This window comes from Portunus trituberculatus, chromosome 42 (genome assembly GCF_017591435.1).
Source record: "Portunus trituberculatus isolate SZX2019 chromosome 42, ASM1759143v1, whole genome shotgun sequence".
NCBI classification, from domain to species: Eukaryota; Metazoa; Arthropoda; class Malacostraca; order Decapoda; family Portunidae; genus Portunus; species Portunus trituberculatus.
The window spans coordinates 25817293-25836908 of NC_059296.1; the positions used below are offsets into that span (position 1 = coordinate 25817293).

A 19616-nucleotide genomic window follows, 5' to 3' on the forward strand; every position below is an offset into this window, starting at 1 on the left:
GAACTTCCATTGAGAGTAAACAAAGCGAGAGTGCATCATAGTACAGTGAAAGGTTTAATGAAAGTAAAAATTATGAAGTTAAACATTTAGGCAGTTTAATTTAAGTCATTATAATGTACACTAATGTATGTATGTACGTAACTTTATAATGTTGATGATCTTAACTTTATGAAGGAGGAGAGTGAAATGGAAATACACTAACCGGCAACCTGTGGAATGTAAACAAAGGCGCATCATTGTATCACATACAAAACTTATGTACCACATTTCCACAAGGCTTTCCATTTTAACCATTGTAGAGTCACGAGTTCAGGTGGTTCTTTTAGCTTGCAAGGAAGATACGGTCTAACCAGCCTTCTTGATAGAGTCTGCTGACTTGAAAATAGTAGAAACAGTAAATGGAGGCAAAATGGTGGCAACCAATGCTATAGTTTTCTTGCCTTTCTCTTGTCTGTGAATAATATCCAGCTTCACTTTGAGAGTAAAAGACTTCCTGGTCTTCTTAGCAACACTAGGCCACATTGCAGGGCGTTTTGGTGGTAAGTTGAGCAAGGGAAGACAAGCTGTTGCTGATGCTGGTATTGTTTTGAACAGGGGAGTGAGTGATGCGTGTGTTGTCCACGAGAGGCTTGATCTTGATCTTGATCTTGATTCCACAGGTGTCCCAGGATTTTTCCTGAGGCAGGCCTTAGTATCAGCAGCTCCTGGTGTATTCAAAAGCCTGTCGGCTTGCGTGATACAGTGGGGCTTTCAAACTTGGAAAAAATTACCTGGATAAAACTTTGTTAAAGCGAGTTTGGTGTTCGTTAAATGAGCAGATGGTAGTAAAATTAAACCTTCGTTGTAGCGAAATTTCGTTGTGTGAACCCTCGTTAAGCAGGGGTTGCCTGTAAAGGGAAAAGCAAGAAATAATGAGAAAGCAAAAAATAATAAAAGAAAACAGCAAAACAAAGAATACGTAAACACAGCACTCACTGCCTCACTGCCTTCACCACTCACACCACAGTCAGTCACCATCTTCCTCTGAGCTTTACCACTTTATCAAAAATCCACTTATCAGGAATAACCCCACATGCAGAAGAAAATGAAGGACATTTTGGGGCCACCTTGGTGAATTATAGGCAGATTGAAGAGATTCCGTCTGTACTCAGTTCTGGCAGACTGCAAATGAGGCACGAGAAGAGCGGAACTCTCTGGCGAGCAGTTTGAAAATGTAGTTGGGCCAAATTGCGTATAAGCAAACCGATTGCACAAATTAAATTCATTATAATATTTTTTCGGTCGCGTTATAACAAAAATGTGTAAATCAGACACTCGTAAATCGAGAGTTACCTGTATAAAACACATCTTCCGATTACTAAAAACACATTCAAATAGTAATTGAACATAAAAATACAGTATTAAGATAAATAAGATGATATTAACAAAATAAAATGCAAGTTTATTATGAGCACTTACCATGAAGGAAGTCGGTGGCGTTTATCGGAGGTGTATGCGTGGTGGTGGAGGAGTGAGGAAGATACGTGCGGGAGGAGTGAGGGAGCGCGAGAAACTGTTGACGATACATAAGCACTTACACTTTATAGCTTTTATGGCATCTTTCTGTTTCAATATCGTACAGATCGTCGATGATGACCAATTCCCGACGTCGGAAAGTGCTGAAAAGCTGCCAGATTCGCCAGATAACTTAATTTAGCACATTCAACTTGGTATGCTGGGAAAAAAATTTTACATCATATATGTGCTATCAAACTAAGTAATGAATTATTAGGAACATCTTTAATCAGCTTCACCAGGCACACAGAACGTAATATGGCAAAACGAGCCAAAAATGCTTGGTTCATGGTCTCAGTTTTGGGACACTTCATCACCTTGAATGAATTACATTATTTTCAGTAAGCAAGTACATTTCATTGGTTGAAGTTAATTAATTAGCAATCAAATCCAGAAAATGTGACGAATATCAAATAAACATGATGTTTTGATGCAAAATCCTTGTATGACTTCAGTGAAAGATTGTCCGTTCCATATGTAAACAACATCAAGCAGGTTTCTACCTGCTCCCCACCGGTTATAGGCAAACAGTTCAGGGTCTGGATGCGATGCTGACGGTCCTTTGCACCAATCTATGAAGTGCTTTGAGCAGATAGCATGGTCCTTGGTAGCTCTCCACGTCAGGCCTCGTTTACATCGTGTCTCCCATAATCTTCTTCGAGCCGCGTCTTTCTTCCTGGGAAACACAGTCCATCCTTTCACGCCTTGGTTTTTCTTTTTTGATATAGAATTGCAGTCAGCTACAGCACATGTATAAACCGGCATTCTGTTCCAGCTCTAAGAACACTCCACACTAGGGTGACCAGATTTCTGAGACAAATTCTGGGGACAATTTCAGTTCAGGAAGGTAAAATCATGTAGTGTTTTTGCACTGGAAAAACTAAAACGGGGACACTATCCGTACCATTTCTAAACCAGCAATCAAAAGTTTCTCTCGCCTTATTTACCCAAGTTGCAAAGAAAAAAAAAATCTACCTGATGAAATATCTGAGATCATGAACACCCATTAGCTGTTAAAACGTGTCCGCTATACACTTCACCGTCTTCACGGTAACTAAGGCCTTCTCCTTATTCTTGACATTCTAAAAGAGTAATGATAAAAGGACATAATTATCATAATCAAAAGGAGTAGTTTTTTTAACGCATCAAGTGATCTTTCAGTTACAGAAAACCGGGGACTGTCCCCGGAAACCGGGGACGTCTTGTCACCTTACTCCACACGAGCTTCCAAACAACTGCGGGCCACAAGGTTGTTTTGGTGTTTTGAGAGGACTCGGTGTTCTTGAGTTCAGTTAGTCTTTTCGGTTTGATATGCCTTCGGCCACAAAAATGTTGCTCTACCAAGATTATTACAGAATGTATTCCTTTATAATATTTAGAGGAGAAACAGTGCTCTCTGTTGAACTATATGAAAAAATGTTTCAAACCAAATATGTAGTTGAGACTAGTAAAAAATGCGAGAGCATTGAAACGGCGACTGTGAGTATTAAGCTTATAAAAACAGTTTTGTAGAGTGTGTATTACCAGATCATATGGATAATGTTAAGATAAACACTTGGAATTAATGTTTTGCAGTACAAAGACTCAATACCTCAAGATTTATTATGATATGAATTTTAGAATGTGTGTCTCTTGCGAGCTGGCTGGCTGTATACCGAGTCACGTATTAAAACAGCCAGCAATCAATGGCAACCCAAGAATATCCGACGTCGGGAATTGTACTGCTTTATGAGATCACTCACTTAAACACCACGCTCATATTTGTCTTTTATCTCCTGCTTCATTTTGATTGACATCATCCTCTTTTTTCTCTCTCTCTCAAAGGACACTTTTCCATTTCCTTTCTTAGAACTCATGGTTAGGGTCACAAATAAAGCCACAAAAAGGAGATAAATGTGATAAAAACAACACAACACAAGAGTGCAGGATCAGATCTGTATTCTGGGAAACACACGTTGCTGGCTGATGTTGGGCGGTCTTGACCATGCAGCCACCTAGCGGGAGCATCTGGAAATTCTTGTAACTTGGATTTTCTCTCGCATGTCATTCAAGATTTTTGCTCGAAAGACATCTCGTGTCTCAAATTTCTCGTAAGTAGAGTAGCTCGGATGCAGAGGGACCATCGCACTTTTAAATTGATGGTTGTGTTGCAATTTCAATGAATAATGCTTTTGCAATGACAGAAACTTGGGAAACCCTTAATTGAAAAGAAAAAAGAAAAAAAATTATAAGAATATTAACATTTTGTGGAGGGCTGCAACCTCTGGTGCAGTGTTCAGTAGCATTGCAATGCCACTGAACACTGCATGACAGGTTAGAGCTCTGCATCACTCTTGAGTTATGCATCAGACAAGTAGTATTGCCAGCACCAGCCAGAGCTAAATAAATTATAGCAGTACAGAATTTTTTACATAGTTTTAATATCAAGAAAGTTATACACCTAATAGTGGAATGTTGTCACTTTATCAATATTGCTACAAAGAAACATGGGTGGAGGAGGGTGATGTACATATCATAACAAGGAATTAAATACCTTAATTTATTACCAGTAATAAAATACTATGATCTTCAAGTGCAAAACCACCTAGAGTGAATTTCCCATCATATTTTTACATTGTCATGAAAGGGATGGATGGATAACAATGGTGAAAAATTATGTGCAATACAATAAGTTTTCCAAAACCTAAATAAACCCTTGCCTTGTATGTCAGTCTACCAGCTGTAATTGCCTAAATATCAGATTTCTTTTCATTAGGTACATAAACATTCTTCAAGATTTTCTCAATATATGACCTATGTCTCTATACAACATTGCAAGCTGGAGATTCATATTTTATCCAGTTTGCTTTCCTTTGCTGCTTTGTATGGGGGGTTTCATGCCTTGAAAACCTTTATGGGGACATCCATTATGTGATTCATCCATTCATGGCCAAACCCAAAAAAAGACTACCATATTTGATTGCTCATAAGACGCACCCAATTTTGGCAGACATTGAAAAAAAAAAAATTAAATGTGTGGATTTAGGCTCAATATGAAGTGAAGGATTGATTTCACCTGACATTCAAGACTCACATTCATGTAGATCATTATTAGATCTCAATATTTTGCATTCAAAAACTTTAGTATTTGGTAGTATCCCATGTACTTATCCTGTTGTGAGATGTAAACATGTACCTGGCATATGGCATTAGCACTGACTGAAGGACTAAAGGCCTAATAATTTTTTTTTTTTTTTTTTTTTTTTTTTTTTTTTTTTTTTAATTTTCTTTACATGTATGCAAGATGAGAATGTTAAAAAGATATGTGCAATTTTAATTGTATAGAAGTCTCACTTTAAGGAGTAACAGCATCACACTAAAGGTTGCAGTAAAGATTGCCTGTGTCATGATCAAGATCACCAATTGGTGATTGCACATTTTATTTTGGTTCATGTGGTGTATGGTCATTTAGGCAAATTCTTCCTGACTGGTGTCATTCTATGTGAATTACTGGTAATATGACCTATTAATGGCTATTATATATTGTTAACTTGAAAGAAAAGTTGTTTCATGTTGTAGTACCAATCATCACTTTGTTTACATATGTGAAGATGTCTGGGGTTTGATTTTAGAGCCTTCTTTGCTATACACTTACCACGAACCACTGTCTCAATGCTGAACGTTGGCCTCATAGGACGCAGGCAGATCTTCTGAGACGTTTTTTTTTTTTGGAGGAAAGGTGCGTCTGATGAGCCATCAAATACGGTAAGTACATAGCATGGTAAATGTAGTATGTAATGCACAATTGTTATTATTTAGTATAAATCTGCAGAAGTAGTCCTATCATTTTATCAAGCAGCTCAAACATAACACTATGTAGCTCAAAGTCACAGTCTCACTCTACCACCCATTCTGCTTGGATGTCAGCTATGCTATGCCGAAACAGCAATGCGTGTTAAGGGGCTATCACGCTGGCCTATGATACGCGGAACGCGGGCCATGGTTCTTGGTACGAAACCAGGAACATTATCACACACAAGCTGCCCGCGTTCTTGCTATGCTAGGCAAACGGCCCAGCAACCATGACCAAGCCTAATCAAAATAAACCAGAACAAAACCATGCCACTTATACTTCAACCTGTGCTTCGTTCTGAAATTGCATTTGCACTTCCTCTTATTGAAAAAAAGTAAGTTAAAAGAAACTAGAGAAAAACCGAGACATGCGCGACGGCAACTTTGGAATCAGAGGTGGTTGCCATGAGTCCAAACTATCGACATGACATATATATATTTCATCTTTCTAAATTGATGAAATACTATTTAATATTCCGATATGAAAAATTTTGGCACGTTCTTTTTAGTTGAAATAAAAGGTTTTTATTTCATATATTATGTTTATTTTTTCATTGGGATAGCATACGGAGAACCGGGATGGATATGAAGCCATCCCAACTTTGCTCCACTAATCCCGGGCAAGTTCCAGCTATCTGGAGCAGATGTTCCTCGTTCCGTGTATCATGGGCCAGTGTGATAGCCCCTTTAGACTGTCAGACTGTGACCCTCATCACAAGAGGTGCCTGCTGAGTCTTAAACAGAAGGGGAAGGTCCTTGATATACTGGCACAATGGAAAAGAATTGTCGACGTCACAGACATGAATGCATGGAGATAGGTTAGGTTAAAAAAGGGATGAATTTTGGGAGGCTCTGGAACCAATTGAAATTTTCTCCATAAAATCCCTTTATTTTTTGGGCAGTACATAGCGCAGATTTGCATTGTGCAACATGCTCAGGCACATATTTACAACGTTATGCACATCACCTCTGTATGTACCTCCTCTTCCAGGTTTTGGAAAAGTGGAGAATATTTTCACAGCTTCCTGCTTTATCCATTCATGTATAATTACAGTTGTGTGATCATCTTGATACTACAGTTGGTTCAAATTCTTCCTGAGTTAAGTTTTGTATCATCAACTCCTGTAAGGATAGAAGAAAAATGGCAAACAGAAGGCAATCATTATATTCCAACCTACTAACTTCTACATCTAACATGCCACATTCTCTCCTGGAACTCCTTCACAGCTACAGTCATCCTTTCATTTGTCTTTCCACACAGTCCTAGCAGCAACACTCTCATTCCTATCTGTGGCATACTTCACACACTCCATTATCACATGCTCTACTGTCTCATCCTCTCCTATATCACACATCTGGCACATTTTGCTGTTTAACTCAGACCATCTGTAACTCCTTGCATTCACATCCATACACTGTGCACTCACTTAAAAGAGATCACCATCCAGGCTTCCCTCATACCACTTTTCTTACTTTGGGAGCTCATTCTGTACCACTCCAAAGTACTAGTATTTTAACACTCAAAGTACTTTTATGTTATGCCTTATTCTTCCATTAAACTACTCTCTTTATCTCACTTCTCTATTTATTAAATCTCATTCTAAACCCACTCAATTTCTAAGAGTCATATTGCAGTCACTTCTTCATCCTCTCACTCCACTCAAAAATACAACTAGTTTCCAAGCCACTTTTTATTACCATCTTGATACACTTCTTCCCCCATCTGCCACTAACATAGCATAGATCAGGGGTCGGCAACCTTTTGAACAAAGTGTGCCAGTTGATAATTAATACAATTTCTTTTTGCTACGTTGCGTGCCAGGTGTGATTTTTCAGCACTATATAGCGGACATAGCCTTTGAAAATTAAAACTATAACTTTACAGTAAGTAGTGCCAGTGTAATCAAAATATAATGTAGTGTACTTCACATGCATAACATAAATGTAACATTTTTGTAGCATTATTTATACTCACCATGTTAATGCGATCCTTGCCCTTGTTTCCTTTTGGCCAAAGTTGTAATTTCTGGTAAATATATGGACACCTTGAGCTTCACCCTCAGAATGATCCGCTGTAAGCCTGCTGCGATGGGGTTGAGGATGTGCTTCATGTGCAAAAATATCTGCTCACATTGATACGTGGATCCAAATGCTGATAGCAATGCCAAAGCTACTTTCTTCATGCAATTGAATTTATCAGGCAGTGATGTCCAGGAACTTAAAATGGAGGCTGCATGATCATTCGTACTAGTTTCCAATATTTCTCAAAGATCTTTAAATTTAGCTGACCACAATGATGAGGCCTGAAAGTCAATTAACTGCATTCCCAACTCCGTAGTTTCCATCCATTCAAAGAGAGGCGCGTCCAACTCACTGTATTTAAAGGTGTCTGGTCTAATTAAAAATTAAAACAATGGGCCCATATGTTGGAAATCTTTGAATCTTATTGAGAATCCAGACTTTAATTGTTGCTTGTACACTTGAAGATCAGTAGTGTTGACAGGATGAATTGGAGAGTAGTTCCTCAAGTTTTTTAAATAACGGAAAGAACCAGTTTTGATATCTGCTGAGTAAACTGCAAGCTTTGCAACAAATGCCTTCCAAGTATCATACAAATCCATCACTGTTTTTGCTGCACCTTGCAAGAGAAGATTAAGGTCATTTAGATGTTTCGTGATGTCTGAGAGAAACATAAGTTTCACAATCCAATCTGTGTCCTCTAGTTCAGGATAGTCTTGGTCTTTTTTTAATAGGAAAATCTTGATGTCATCAAAGCATTCCACAAATCTCTCCAATACCTTTCCACAGCTTAGCCACCTAACATTGCTATGCAAGGGTATATCTTTGTAAGCACAGTCCACCTCTTCAAGGAAAGCGTGAAACTGCCTGTGCGTAAGAGAAGAGTGTGCAACAAAAAAATTCACTATTTTTGTAACAGTAATCACCTCCTTGTTGAGATCAGAGCTCGAAATCTTGGCACATAAATTTTCTTGATGAAGTATCCAGTGCAACTTCAGAATGGGGTGCCCAATTTTATCCTCAACCATATTAGTAAAACCTTTATTTTTTCCTACCATAGCAGGGGCACCATCCGTTGTAATTGCAAAAATCTTTCTTATGTCAACCCCTCTTTCCTCAAAATGATCAGTAAAAGTCTTCAGTATGTCTTCTCCCTTGGTTGTGCCATACATAGGTTTGAGACAGCACAGCTCCTCCTGTATCTCTGTGTCATTATACCTGGCAAAAACGGCCAAGCGGGGGTATGTCATTTATATCCACGCTTTCATCCAGGGCCACACTGAACACAGGTGAAGTTGTTAAAGCAGCAGTTTGCTGCTCACTTACATTATCAGCCATTTCAGAAATACATCTCTCCACAGTCCTAGCTGAGACAGGCATGTCTTTAATTCTCGAGATGATCATGTGTTTGTTTGATATGCCATCAAATAACACCTCAGAACACTCTAGGAAAGCTGCTTTTATAAAATCTCCATCAGTAAAAGGCTTACCATGCTTAGTAATACACAGAGCTAGATTGTAGCTGGCCTCAGTTGCATTGTTTTTGCTTGTACTCAGGTTTTTAAATACATTACTTTGTTTCTCATAGTGAGATACTGCTTTCTTAATCGCTTCAGCCTTGTCTGCACTATCATTGAAAGTCTTTTCGTGTTTTGTTTCGAAGTGTCTTTTAACACTCGATGTGCGGCACATGACATTCTCACAGCAGAGAACACACACAGCACGATCATTCTGCTGAATAAATCCAGTCATTTGTCCATGATGACTGAAATGATCGGGCATCAAGCTTGACTTTTTTCGCAGTAGTTATGGCGACAGTTGAATAGAAGGAACGTCACTTACATACGGTGGATAAACAGTCACTGAAACAACAGCGGCTGCAGCGCTGTGTGGGCAGATGCGAACGGCTGAGGCCAACAGATCTCATACTTGTTTATATCTCGTTGTATTCACGTACCGTACCCTTCATTGCAGGTACGATATATTTTCGTTTTAATTCGGTGTATTATAGGAAAGAATTATTTAGGATCATTCGAAAATTTTAATCATGACAAAAGTAAGGATGCAAATACACATTCTCTCTCTCTCTCTCTCTCTCTCTCTCTCTCTCTCTCTCTCTCTCTCTCTCTCTCTCTCTCTCATAATTTATTTTATATTTTTTCTTTGTTTCTGTGAATCACATGCTGTGCCTTAGGCAAGCACTCAGCGTGCCAAGTCTCAGCGTGCCATAGATTGCCTACCTCTGGCATAGATACACACTTCTCACTATTCTTGCATCATTTGTTTGCTGTAATATAGCCAGGAATATCAAGCCTCAGATGGCTGTTGTTGTATGTAATACATTAAATTTTGCTTGCACTTTTCAGTTGGAATATTTTTCAGCACATTTTCTCAAAACATTCCTTTTTTTTTTTTATTTATTTTATTATTATTATTATTTTTTTTTTTTATTTATTTTATTTATTTATTTATTTATTTATTTATTTATTTTTTTTTTTTTACTGTGGCTGACTTCCCAAAAAGTTCTGATATGAAATTGTATATTTACAATGTTATTTTATGCAAAATTTTAAGGCCATTGTTTTTTGTACCTGGTGTATAGGACAACCCTTTTTAGTGTCTTTTATGGTTTTATGTGTTATCGTATGTGCCAAAATATAAGGTAGATGCTTGACATCAATCTGAATATTTTATAAACTTTCAACAACAGAACATCTCAAAATATTTTATAATGTAGATAAGTATTTAACCAACCTTAATGTTAAGAAAATCATGAATTAATAATTTCCCAAAAAGGATGGCCATGGAATTTGAACTTTTGCATCACCTTGCCAAATACTACCTTTGTAAGTTAAACTTAAAGTAGTGTTTTTTATGCATTTCAGATTTATTGTTGAGAATACTGTTGAGAAAAAGATAGTTGAGCTCCAAGAAAGAAAACTCCAGCTTGCAGATGGTATACTGTCTGGTGCCAAACAAAAGACAAGCAATAAACTGACCCTGGAGGATATGAAGACTCTTTTCAACGTGACTTAAACTGGTTTTATCAGGTAAATTTTAATCTGTCTATAAGTAAAAGTAAACTGTAGCTCACATTCATTATTAATCCTTCCCAGTGGCAGGGCAGATGAGTGTACTACCAAATAAAAAAATGTCTACATATAGGTGATATTTGTGTTTGATTGATAATAATGTATGTCAATACTTATGAATGTTTGGAGTTACTCACACTGAGGACTTGTGACCTGGATGTAATTTACTTCTACTTTTCTTTGTATTTTTCACATACCTGTTTTGTACCTATTCATTTTTAGGCAACATTGCTGGCGTGTGGTACAGTTCTTTTCTTTGACATGATAGACTAATAATAAAAGAAAGTGGGAAAAATTGCAAAAATTTCAAATATTAGCTTATGTGCATAACACATCCACCTATAACAAAGCACAAACAGTGACTGGTCTTGAGAGGCCATGTTCACCAGTGTTTGGATATTTGAGATGCTAAATAGTTTTGTTTTATGAATTTTGTTACTTGTATGGAATAGTCTATATATAGACCATGCCACAATTTAGTCCAGTAAAATCAGAACAAATATCTATATATAGACAATCTTACAAAAAGTCCCAATTTCAAAACATCTGTATATAGATCCTCCACTGGGAAGAGGTTGATAAATGGTGTCTTAGAATACATTACCAAAATGTATGGGTGTGTGTGTATACATACACAATCATTGCACGCATACACGCACGCACGCACACACACACACACACACACACACACACACACACACACACACACACACACACACACACACACACACACACATTGACATTGTGCCTATATATAAAAGTGGTAATAGAATGGAACCGTTAAATTACAGACCAGTATCGTTGACTAGTATATTGTGCAAGTTATGTGAAGAAGTAATTAAAGCTAAGTGGAGTGAGTATCTAGAAAGTGAAAGCATTCTGAGTGAAAGGCAGTTTGGTTTCAGAAAAGGAAGATCGTGCGTATCCAATTTATTGTGTTTTTTATTCAAGAGTGGCTGACATACTACATCATAGAGAGGGATGGGTGGATGCTATTTACCTGGACTTGAGAAAGGCCTTTGATAAAGTGCCACACAATAGACTGATGTGGAAACTAAAGAAAATTGGAGGAGTAAGTGATAAACTAGCAAAATGGATGAAAAATTACTTAGTGGGAAGAGAAATGAGAACAGTGGTGAGAGGAAGGAAGTCTGAGTGGAAGAAGGTAACCAGTGGAGTTCCACAAGGGTCAGTGCTTGGTCCCATCATGTTTTTGATTTATGTTAATGATATGCCAGTAGGAATTGACAGTTACATGAATATGTTTATGGACGATACTAAAATTATGAGGAGAGTAAAGAATGTGGAAGATTGTAACAAGTTACAGGAAGATCTTGATAAAATATATGAGTGGAGTAAAGAGTGGCAGATGGAATTTAATATAAACAAGAGCCATGTTATGAAAATGGGAAGAAGTAGATACAGACCAAACAGGGATTACAGGCTGGGTGATGAGAAAATTGAAGAGACCAATGAGGAGAAAGACTTAGGAGTAACTGCAAAACACTTTGTCACCGGAGAAACACATTAACAAGATATTTTGGAAAACATATAACATGCTTCAAAATATTGGCCTTGCATTCCACTACCTAGATGAAGGAATGATGAAGATATTATGCACCTTAATAAGACCCCAGTTAGAATATGCAGCTTGTGTCTGCTCACCACATATGAAGAAAAATGTGAAGAAGGTGGAAAGGGTACAGAGGCTGGCAACAAGGATGGTACCAGGACTCAGGGAGTTAGACTATGAGGAAAGACTGAGGAAGCTGGGGCTGACCACACTAGAAGAGATAAGAACAAGAGGAGACATGATAACTATGTATAAATTGGTGAAGAAGATTGACATACTGGACAGGGAATTGATAAAGGTGACCACAAGTAATTACCTCTGAGGACATGGAAAAAAACTAATAAAGGACATCTGTGTAAATGACGTGAGAAAGTACAGTTTCCTGCATCGTAGTATTGATAAGTGGAATAAGCTGAGCAGTAATGTCGTTGACGGGGTGTGTCAATCAGATGAAAGAGAGATATGACAGGAGTGGACAAGGAGACAGGACACAGAGAGCTTAGCTCAGGCCCTGTAATACACAAATAGGTAAATACACAAGATGCAAGAGAAATATAACTTATTTTTGGAAATATACAAAACAGGAATCAAGGAATATGTCCCAAAATATAGACTTAAAGAAGAAGGAAAGAAAGATTGGTTTAATGCAAGGTGTGCTAGGGCAAAGGAGAAAAGAGATGGAGCATGGAAAATGTGGAGGAGAAATAGAAATCCAGCAAATAAGGAAAACTTCAAGGCTGCGAGAAATGAATATGTTAAGGTGAGGAAGGAAGAGGAAAATAACTTCGAAAAGGACATGGTCGAAAAATATAAGGAGCAACCAAAATTGTTCTATAGATTCATAAATGGAAAAATTAGGCAAAGAGAAACAATAGAAAGGTTTTTAAAAGGAGAGAACGGGATGGTGGAAGACCCAAAAAGTATGGCAGAACTATTAAATAGTAAATTCCAGGAGGTCTTTACTAAGGAATCCAAATTTGAAAGGCCACAGGGTAATAGAGAGACAATCTATATGAAAGAGATTAAAGTAACCAAGCTGCCACAGGGGTCAGTATTGGCACCAATACTTTTCCTCATTTATATTAACGACATGCCAGAAGGAGTGAACAGCTACATAAATCTGTTTGCAGATGATATGAAACTGTGCAGAGTTATAAAGCAAAAAGAGGATTGTGAAATACTGCAAGAAGACCTAAATAAGATCTGGAAATGGAGTAAAAAGTGGGAAATGGAATCTAATGTGAACAAAAGCCATGTCATGGAAATGGGAAAGAGTGAAAGACAACCAGTGGGAATCTCTAAGATGGGAGATGGAGTAGAACTGGAGAAAGTTAAAAAGGAAAAGGACTTAGGAGTGATGATGGAAGAAAACAATCAACCAGTAAGCCATATTGATGGAATTTTTAGAGAAACATATAATTTGCTAAGGAATATTGGAATAGCATTTCACTACATGGACAAAGAAATGATGAAGAAATTGATAAGTACTATAATAAGACCCAGATTGGAATATGCAGGAGTAGTGTGGACCCCTCATAAAAAGAAACACATAAGGAAATTGGAGAGACTACAAAAAAATGGCTACAAGAATGATTCCAGAATTTGAAGGGATGACATATGAAGAGAGACTAAAGGCTATGAATCTACCAACCCTGGAACAGAGAAGGGAGAGAGGGGATCTGATACAAGTTTATAAATCGATCAACGGAATGGACCGAGTGGATAATGAGAAACTGATCCTGAGAGAAGAATATGACATTCGAAGCACAAGATGGCATAGTAAAAAGATGAGAAAGGGAAGATGTCTGAGAGATGTTAAAAAAATATAGTTTCCAACAAAGATGTGTTGAGACATGGAACAGTTTGAGTGAAGAAGTGGTGTCAGCAACGAGTGTACATAGTTTTAAAGAAAAATTGGATAAGTGTAGATATGGAGACGGGGCCACACGAGCATAAAGGCCAGGCCCTGTAAAACTACAACTAGGTAAATACATCTGTTAATTGAATTGAGCCTAGATAAAGGCTCAACAGTAAATAAGAACATACTCCACAAAAATGGAAGGTATAATCATGGGAAGGCAGACTTCACAAAGTTAAGAGAATACTTTGCAGAAGGTGAGTGAAATCAGCTTTATACAGCAAATAAAGTACAAGGAAAGTGGGATACATTTGAATATTTATAATGAAGGGATTAAAAGATATGTTCCCAAAATCTGAATCAGTGAGGGGGAGAGAAAGGAAGACTGGTATAGCATAAGATGGAAATTAGCAAAAGTGAAAAAGGAAGCAGCATGGAATAGATGGAGAAAAGAGGACTTAATAATTGGGAAGAATTTATGGTAGTAAGAAAAAGAATATGTCCAAACACTATGAAAAAGTTGAAAAATGCTAAAATGAGCCAAAACTCTTTTATAAGTATGTATGTTAATGGCAAAATGAAAAAAAAAAAATAATAATAATAAAATTGGTAGATATCACATACAAGGATGCAAGATCACAGGCAGAAATAGTGAATAAGTGCTCTCAGTCAGTATTCACCAAAGAAAACAAGTTTGAAGAGTCACAAACAGGTAACAGGGACAAGGAAATGAGAAAGATTCATGTAGAAGTCGGAGAAATCAAGAAGATTATGAAAACCTTGGATCTGAATAAGGCTCAAGAATTGGATGGGGTGTCAAACCCCATCCAGGGAATGTCATGACCAGCTGGCAGAGATATTACATAACATCATAGTATGTTCTTTTAAAGGAAAAATCCCTCTAGACTGGAAAAGGGCAAACATTGTACCAATTTTTAAGGGAGGTAACAAAGAAGAACCATTGAACTACAGACCAGTGTCCCTAACAAGCGTGATTGCAAAAAATAACAAAAAAAAATAGTTAAAGACAGATGGATGCAACAGCTAGAAGAGTCACATACAATAAGCCGAAGACAATTTGGCTTCAGAAGTGGAAGGCCTTGTGTCATAAACTTATTGAGTTCATACAGTAGAGCAATAGATGTAATTCAGGAGAGGGACGCATGGGCAGACTGTGTCTACCTGGATCTAAAAAAAGCTTTTGGTAAAGTACCACTTCAAAGATTGCTATGGAAAATTAAAAACATGTTGATTTACAGGGAAAGGTACTGGATTGGATAACAGACTTCTTAAAGGACAGAGAAATGAGAACAGTGATAAAAGGTGAATAATCAAAATGGTGCACAGTTATAAGTGGTGTTCCACAGGGAACAGTTTAGGCCCCTGTAATATTCATAGTGTATATCAGTGATATGGTAGATGAAGTGGACAGTTAATATAAGCTTCTTTGGAGATGACACAAAGTTACTGAAACAAGTGGAAAATGACATGGATTGTGAAATGCTATAGAAGACTTGAATAAGATACACAAGTGGAGCAAGAAATGGGAAATGGAATTTGGTGAAAAAAGGTGAAAAGTATTGGAATTAGATAAAAGCAAAAGAAGACAGAAGAGATCTTACACTATGATAGGGGTAGAAATTCAGAAAACAAAAGACGAGAAAGACCTGGGTATTACAATAAATGACAGTTTATCACCGGAAAAACACATCAACAACATAGTTGGGGAAACATATGTTACTAAGAAAAATTAAATGGCCATTTACCTGTACAGAGAAAGAGATGTTGTAAAACCTAATAGAATACATTATTCGACCTAAATCAGAATATACTGCACTTTTATGGTAACCACATAATCAGAAAGATGTAAGGAAGATAGAAAGGATTCAAAGAGCTGCAACCAAAATGGTTCCAAGTTTGAGAGACCTACTGTATGAGGACAGATTAAAGATATTAAAACTTCAAACATTGCAACAGAGGAGAGAAAGAGGAGACCTAATTGCTATATACGGGGCATGGAAGGGGATGGACATTGACGAAGGAGATCTATTGGTGTGAGACTCAAGAAATACGAGGGGGCATGGCATGAAATTGAAAAAGACCATGTGTAGAAGAGACATTAAGAAATATAGTTTTCCAAACAGAAGCATAGAAATATGAAAGAAGTTGGATGAAGCAGTAGTTCAAGCAAGAAATTTTCTTTACTTTAAGACTAAACTGGATGACTATAGGTATGGAGACAGGACAGCACGAGCATAACTCTTTTCCTGTAAAACACAACTACGGAAATACATGGTATAGATGAGAAGAACCATCAGTGTTGGATCTGATGTTTTACTGTTGTAATCAGTGAGGATCAGACCTTTCCTAATTGAAACCATAATGTGAAGGAATTTTTATTGTTGTTTTCATGTGTACATGTAGGTGGCTACTTCCCTCACTTTCATAGGGTATGTCAATCTGGTAAGTACAGCAATAGATTTTTAATTTTCACACACACACACACACACACATATATATATATATATATATATATATATATATATATATATATATATATATATATATATATATATATATATATACACAGTGCCTACAAAGAAAAGTTCCCATAAAAAACGCAAATGAAATGTTCGCACATGATTAGAGGTGTACGTACTTTATTTTTGCGATTCCAGCCATACGATCTGGGAGCAGAGCTTGTGATGGTGTGACTTACACTAGCCCTCTTCCTTCCACTACCCATCAACACCTCATGCACCAGTGTGCTCCCAGAGCCTGGTGAGAGTGTGTGTTGCGTTGGTCTTTTGTGCCACAACATACAAAACTTACATTAACTTTAGAGCCCTACCAAATGACTCCAGCTGATCACAATGGGGCATAAGAAACTCAACAATGCCTGTAAAATATTTGGGGAGGAACTGAGTGCAAACAGATGGTCCATGTAGAGGCTGAAAATGGAGGCAGCCAATCTCCACCCAGCACCACACCAACACCGAAACCAAACTGTGGGAGCAAGAGGAAGTCTGCTCCAAAGACTGACTGCATCCCAAAGCATGAAGTAGAGAAGAATCCATCCATAACAGCAACAGAATTAAAAGATAGCCACCCTAACCTGTTAAAAAATGTCACAATTCACACCATCTAACATTGCCTCAAAAAGGATCTCAAACTGTCCTGTTGCCATGCTGCCAAGAAGCCTCTGGTCACAGAAAGGATGAAAAAGAAAGGGATTGTATTTGCAAAGAAATATAAGGAATGAATGCCAAAGCAGTGGGAAAAGGTGATGTTGAGTGATGAGAGCACCTTCCAACTCGTCTGGATAACTCCAAAGTGGTGAGGAGGCCTAGTGATGCGTCCCAGTACAATTCACGGTACACAGTTAAGACCAGTAAACACCCGGATAGCATTATGGTGTGGGGGTGCTTTAGTGGTGCAAAGGGCAGGAGTGGACTATTTCTTCCCTAAGAATGTTACAATGAAGGCAAATAAATACATTTAGATGCTAAGGGAACATTTGCTTTGTTATGTTGGATATTCATGGGTGTGATTTTATATATATATATATATATATATATATATATATATATATATATATATATATATATATATATATATATATATATATATATATATATATATAGAAGATGGTGTCCCATTCCACAGGCCCAAAAGTGTGAAAAATTTCCTGCAAATAATAATATTCCTGTTTGAGTGGCCCCAGACCTTAAACCGGATAGAAAATGCCTGAAACTTGACAAGGAAGTGGAGAAGTGTTGGCCCACCTCTATCCTAAAACTAAAAGATGACCTAAAAAGTTGTGGGTTACTATGGACACATCTTATTTTGAGAAACTATCCACATCCATTCCCGAGAGGCTTAAAAGGATGCTGAAAACCAATGGGAATATAACTAAATAGATGTACACATAAGGATGCAGTAAAGCAAATGCAAGTTGTACTTGTGTATTTTTATCCAAAAAAAACAATGGTAACTTTTCCATTATGGTGGCTGTATAAATATAATCTGTATAACTGAAAAATAACTTTCTACTGCTTTATTATCATAAGGAAATATTTCATGTGAATCATCTGTAATGTACAATTCTATCTTGCAGGTGATGTGTATGATTGATTGTATGTGGAAGATGGAGTAAGCGACATAGGTGTTCCTGCATCTGCTGGAACTTGAAGACAGAATTTCTTTTGAATGATACACACCAGCATCTAGAACAAGAACTGAGGGAAACAACTCTGTAATCATTCTGCCATCTCATTGGAAAAACAAATCTTTTAAATTTGAAATAGTATTTGGATTATTGGGTGGCAGTATTCTGCTGTTCTGTCCTTTTAACCTCCATTTCTCTCACTGAGAATATTGAAACAGATGTGCCTTTAATCCAAGTATCACTGCCACAGCAGGTTTTCTCTCAGGCATGCACACTGAAAAGTAATTGTTATATATATATATATATATATATATATATATATATATATATATATATATATATATATATATATATATATATATATATATATTTTTATTTTTTTTATTTATTTGTTTTTATTTTATTATTTTATTTATTTTTTTTTTTTTTTTTGTGTGTGTGTGTGTGTGTGTGGAAATTTTCACCAATTTTTATTTGATTAATTTTTTTGTTACAGGAACAGGAGGTATCTGTGGAATGTCATGAAGCATAGTTCCTTGGTATTTTCTATGAAATTCTTTGTAATCTAAGGGTTAAATAATCAGTTTGTTTTTAGTTTTTAAGTTTCGCTTCTTATTATTCTTCTCTTTCCAGTGAAATGGATTTATTTAATGGTCAGATTATCAAATATAGTTCTTCCTTATTCTATCCTGAGTTTATAAGTTTCCTCTCTTACTCCTTTTTTAGCCATACGAACAAACAACATGAGGTAAACTGCTGTATAGATTAAATGTCAAGGACCTACATCTCACATGTTAAAATCACAAATGGTGTGGACTTACAATTTATTTACATACACACAACTTCTACATTAATTTCTTATAAAATAAAGCAAATAGAGCATTTTCAACTTAGAATTATTTGAACTATCCAGTCCCAAAGTATGCACATTCACTATTTTGTATACTGTTTTACCACTCAGTTTTTATAAAGGATTTCAGCACCTTATTTTTGTCCGTATATTCTTTTTAATGAGCACAGACACTTATCAAACCTATGTAGATTACATTTCTTACATCCTTTCTAAGAGGGAAGTTACAGGAAAGGGATGAAAAATACATTTGCTGGAGATAGGATCTCCAGCACTTAATGGTGGTCCAAGGTCTGTGTTCTAGGCAGTGGCAATATAATTGTATAACACTGATTAAATTTGTCAACCTAGCCAATACCTTCTTATTCAAATCAGTTGCATATATTATGTAATGCAAAATTAAATGACAACTGGAATAGTAATAATGAAGATTGAGAATCAGGTGAACATTGGGAGGGTGGATAGGAAGAATCAGAATGATGTTGTGAGGGTAAGATTAGAACTTTAAAAATTAAAGCCAATTCATACTAGATGATCTTGAACTTGTATTGTAATATTTTTACTTTTAACATTATTTCCAGAACCTGATTTAATGTACTTGGCTCATCCATACACCAAAAAATTGGAGGAGACTTTTGAATAGATCTAAGATAAAAACAAAATGTAAATAT

At 36.7% G+C, this 19616-nt stretch overlaps 1 protein-coding gene across 2 annotated transcripts in view; it reads left to right on the plus strand.

The window, feature by feature from the left end:
• Window positions 1-18399, plus strand: part of LOC123517489 (transcription termination factor 2-like) — a 239429-nt gene extending 221030 nt beyond the window's left edge. For both annotated transcript variants that reach the window (XM_045277595.1, XM_045277596.1), the window contains exons 22-23: window positions 10290-10454; window positions 18045-18399. In XM_045277595.1, coding sequence (XP_045133530.1) covers window positions 10290-10440 — 151 coding nt within the window. In that variant the 3' untranslated portion in view covers window positions 10441-10454; window positions 18045-18399. The remainder of the gene's footprint in view (window positions 1-10289; window positions 10455-18044) is intronic.
• Window positions 18400-19616: the final 1217 nt, after the last annotated feature.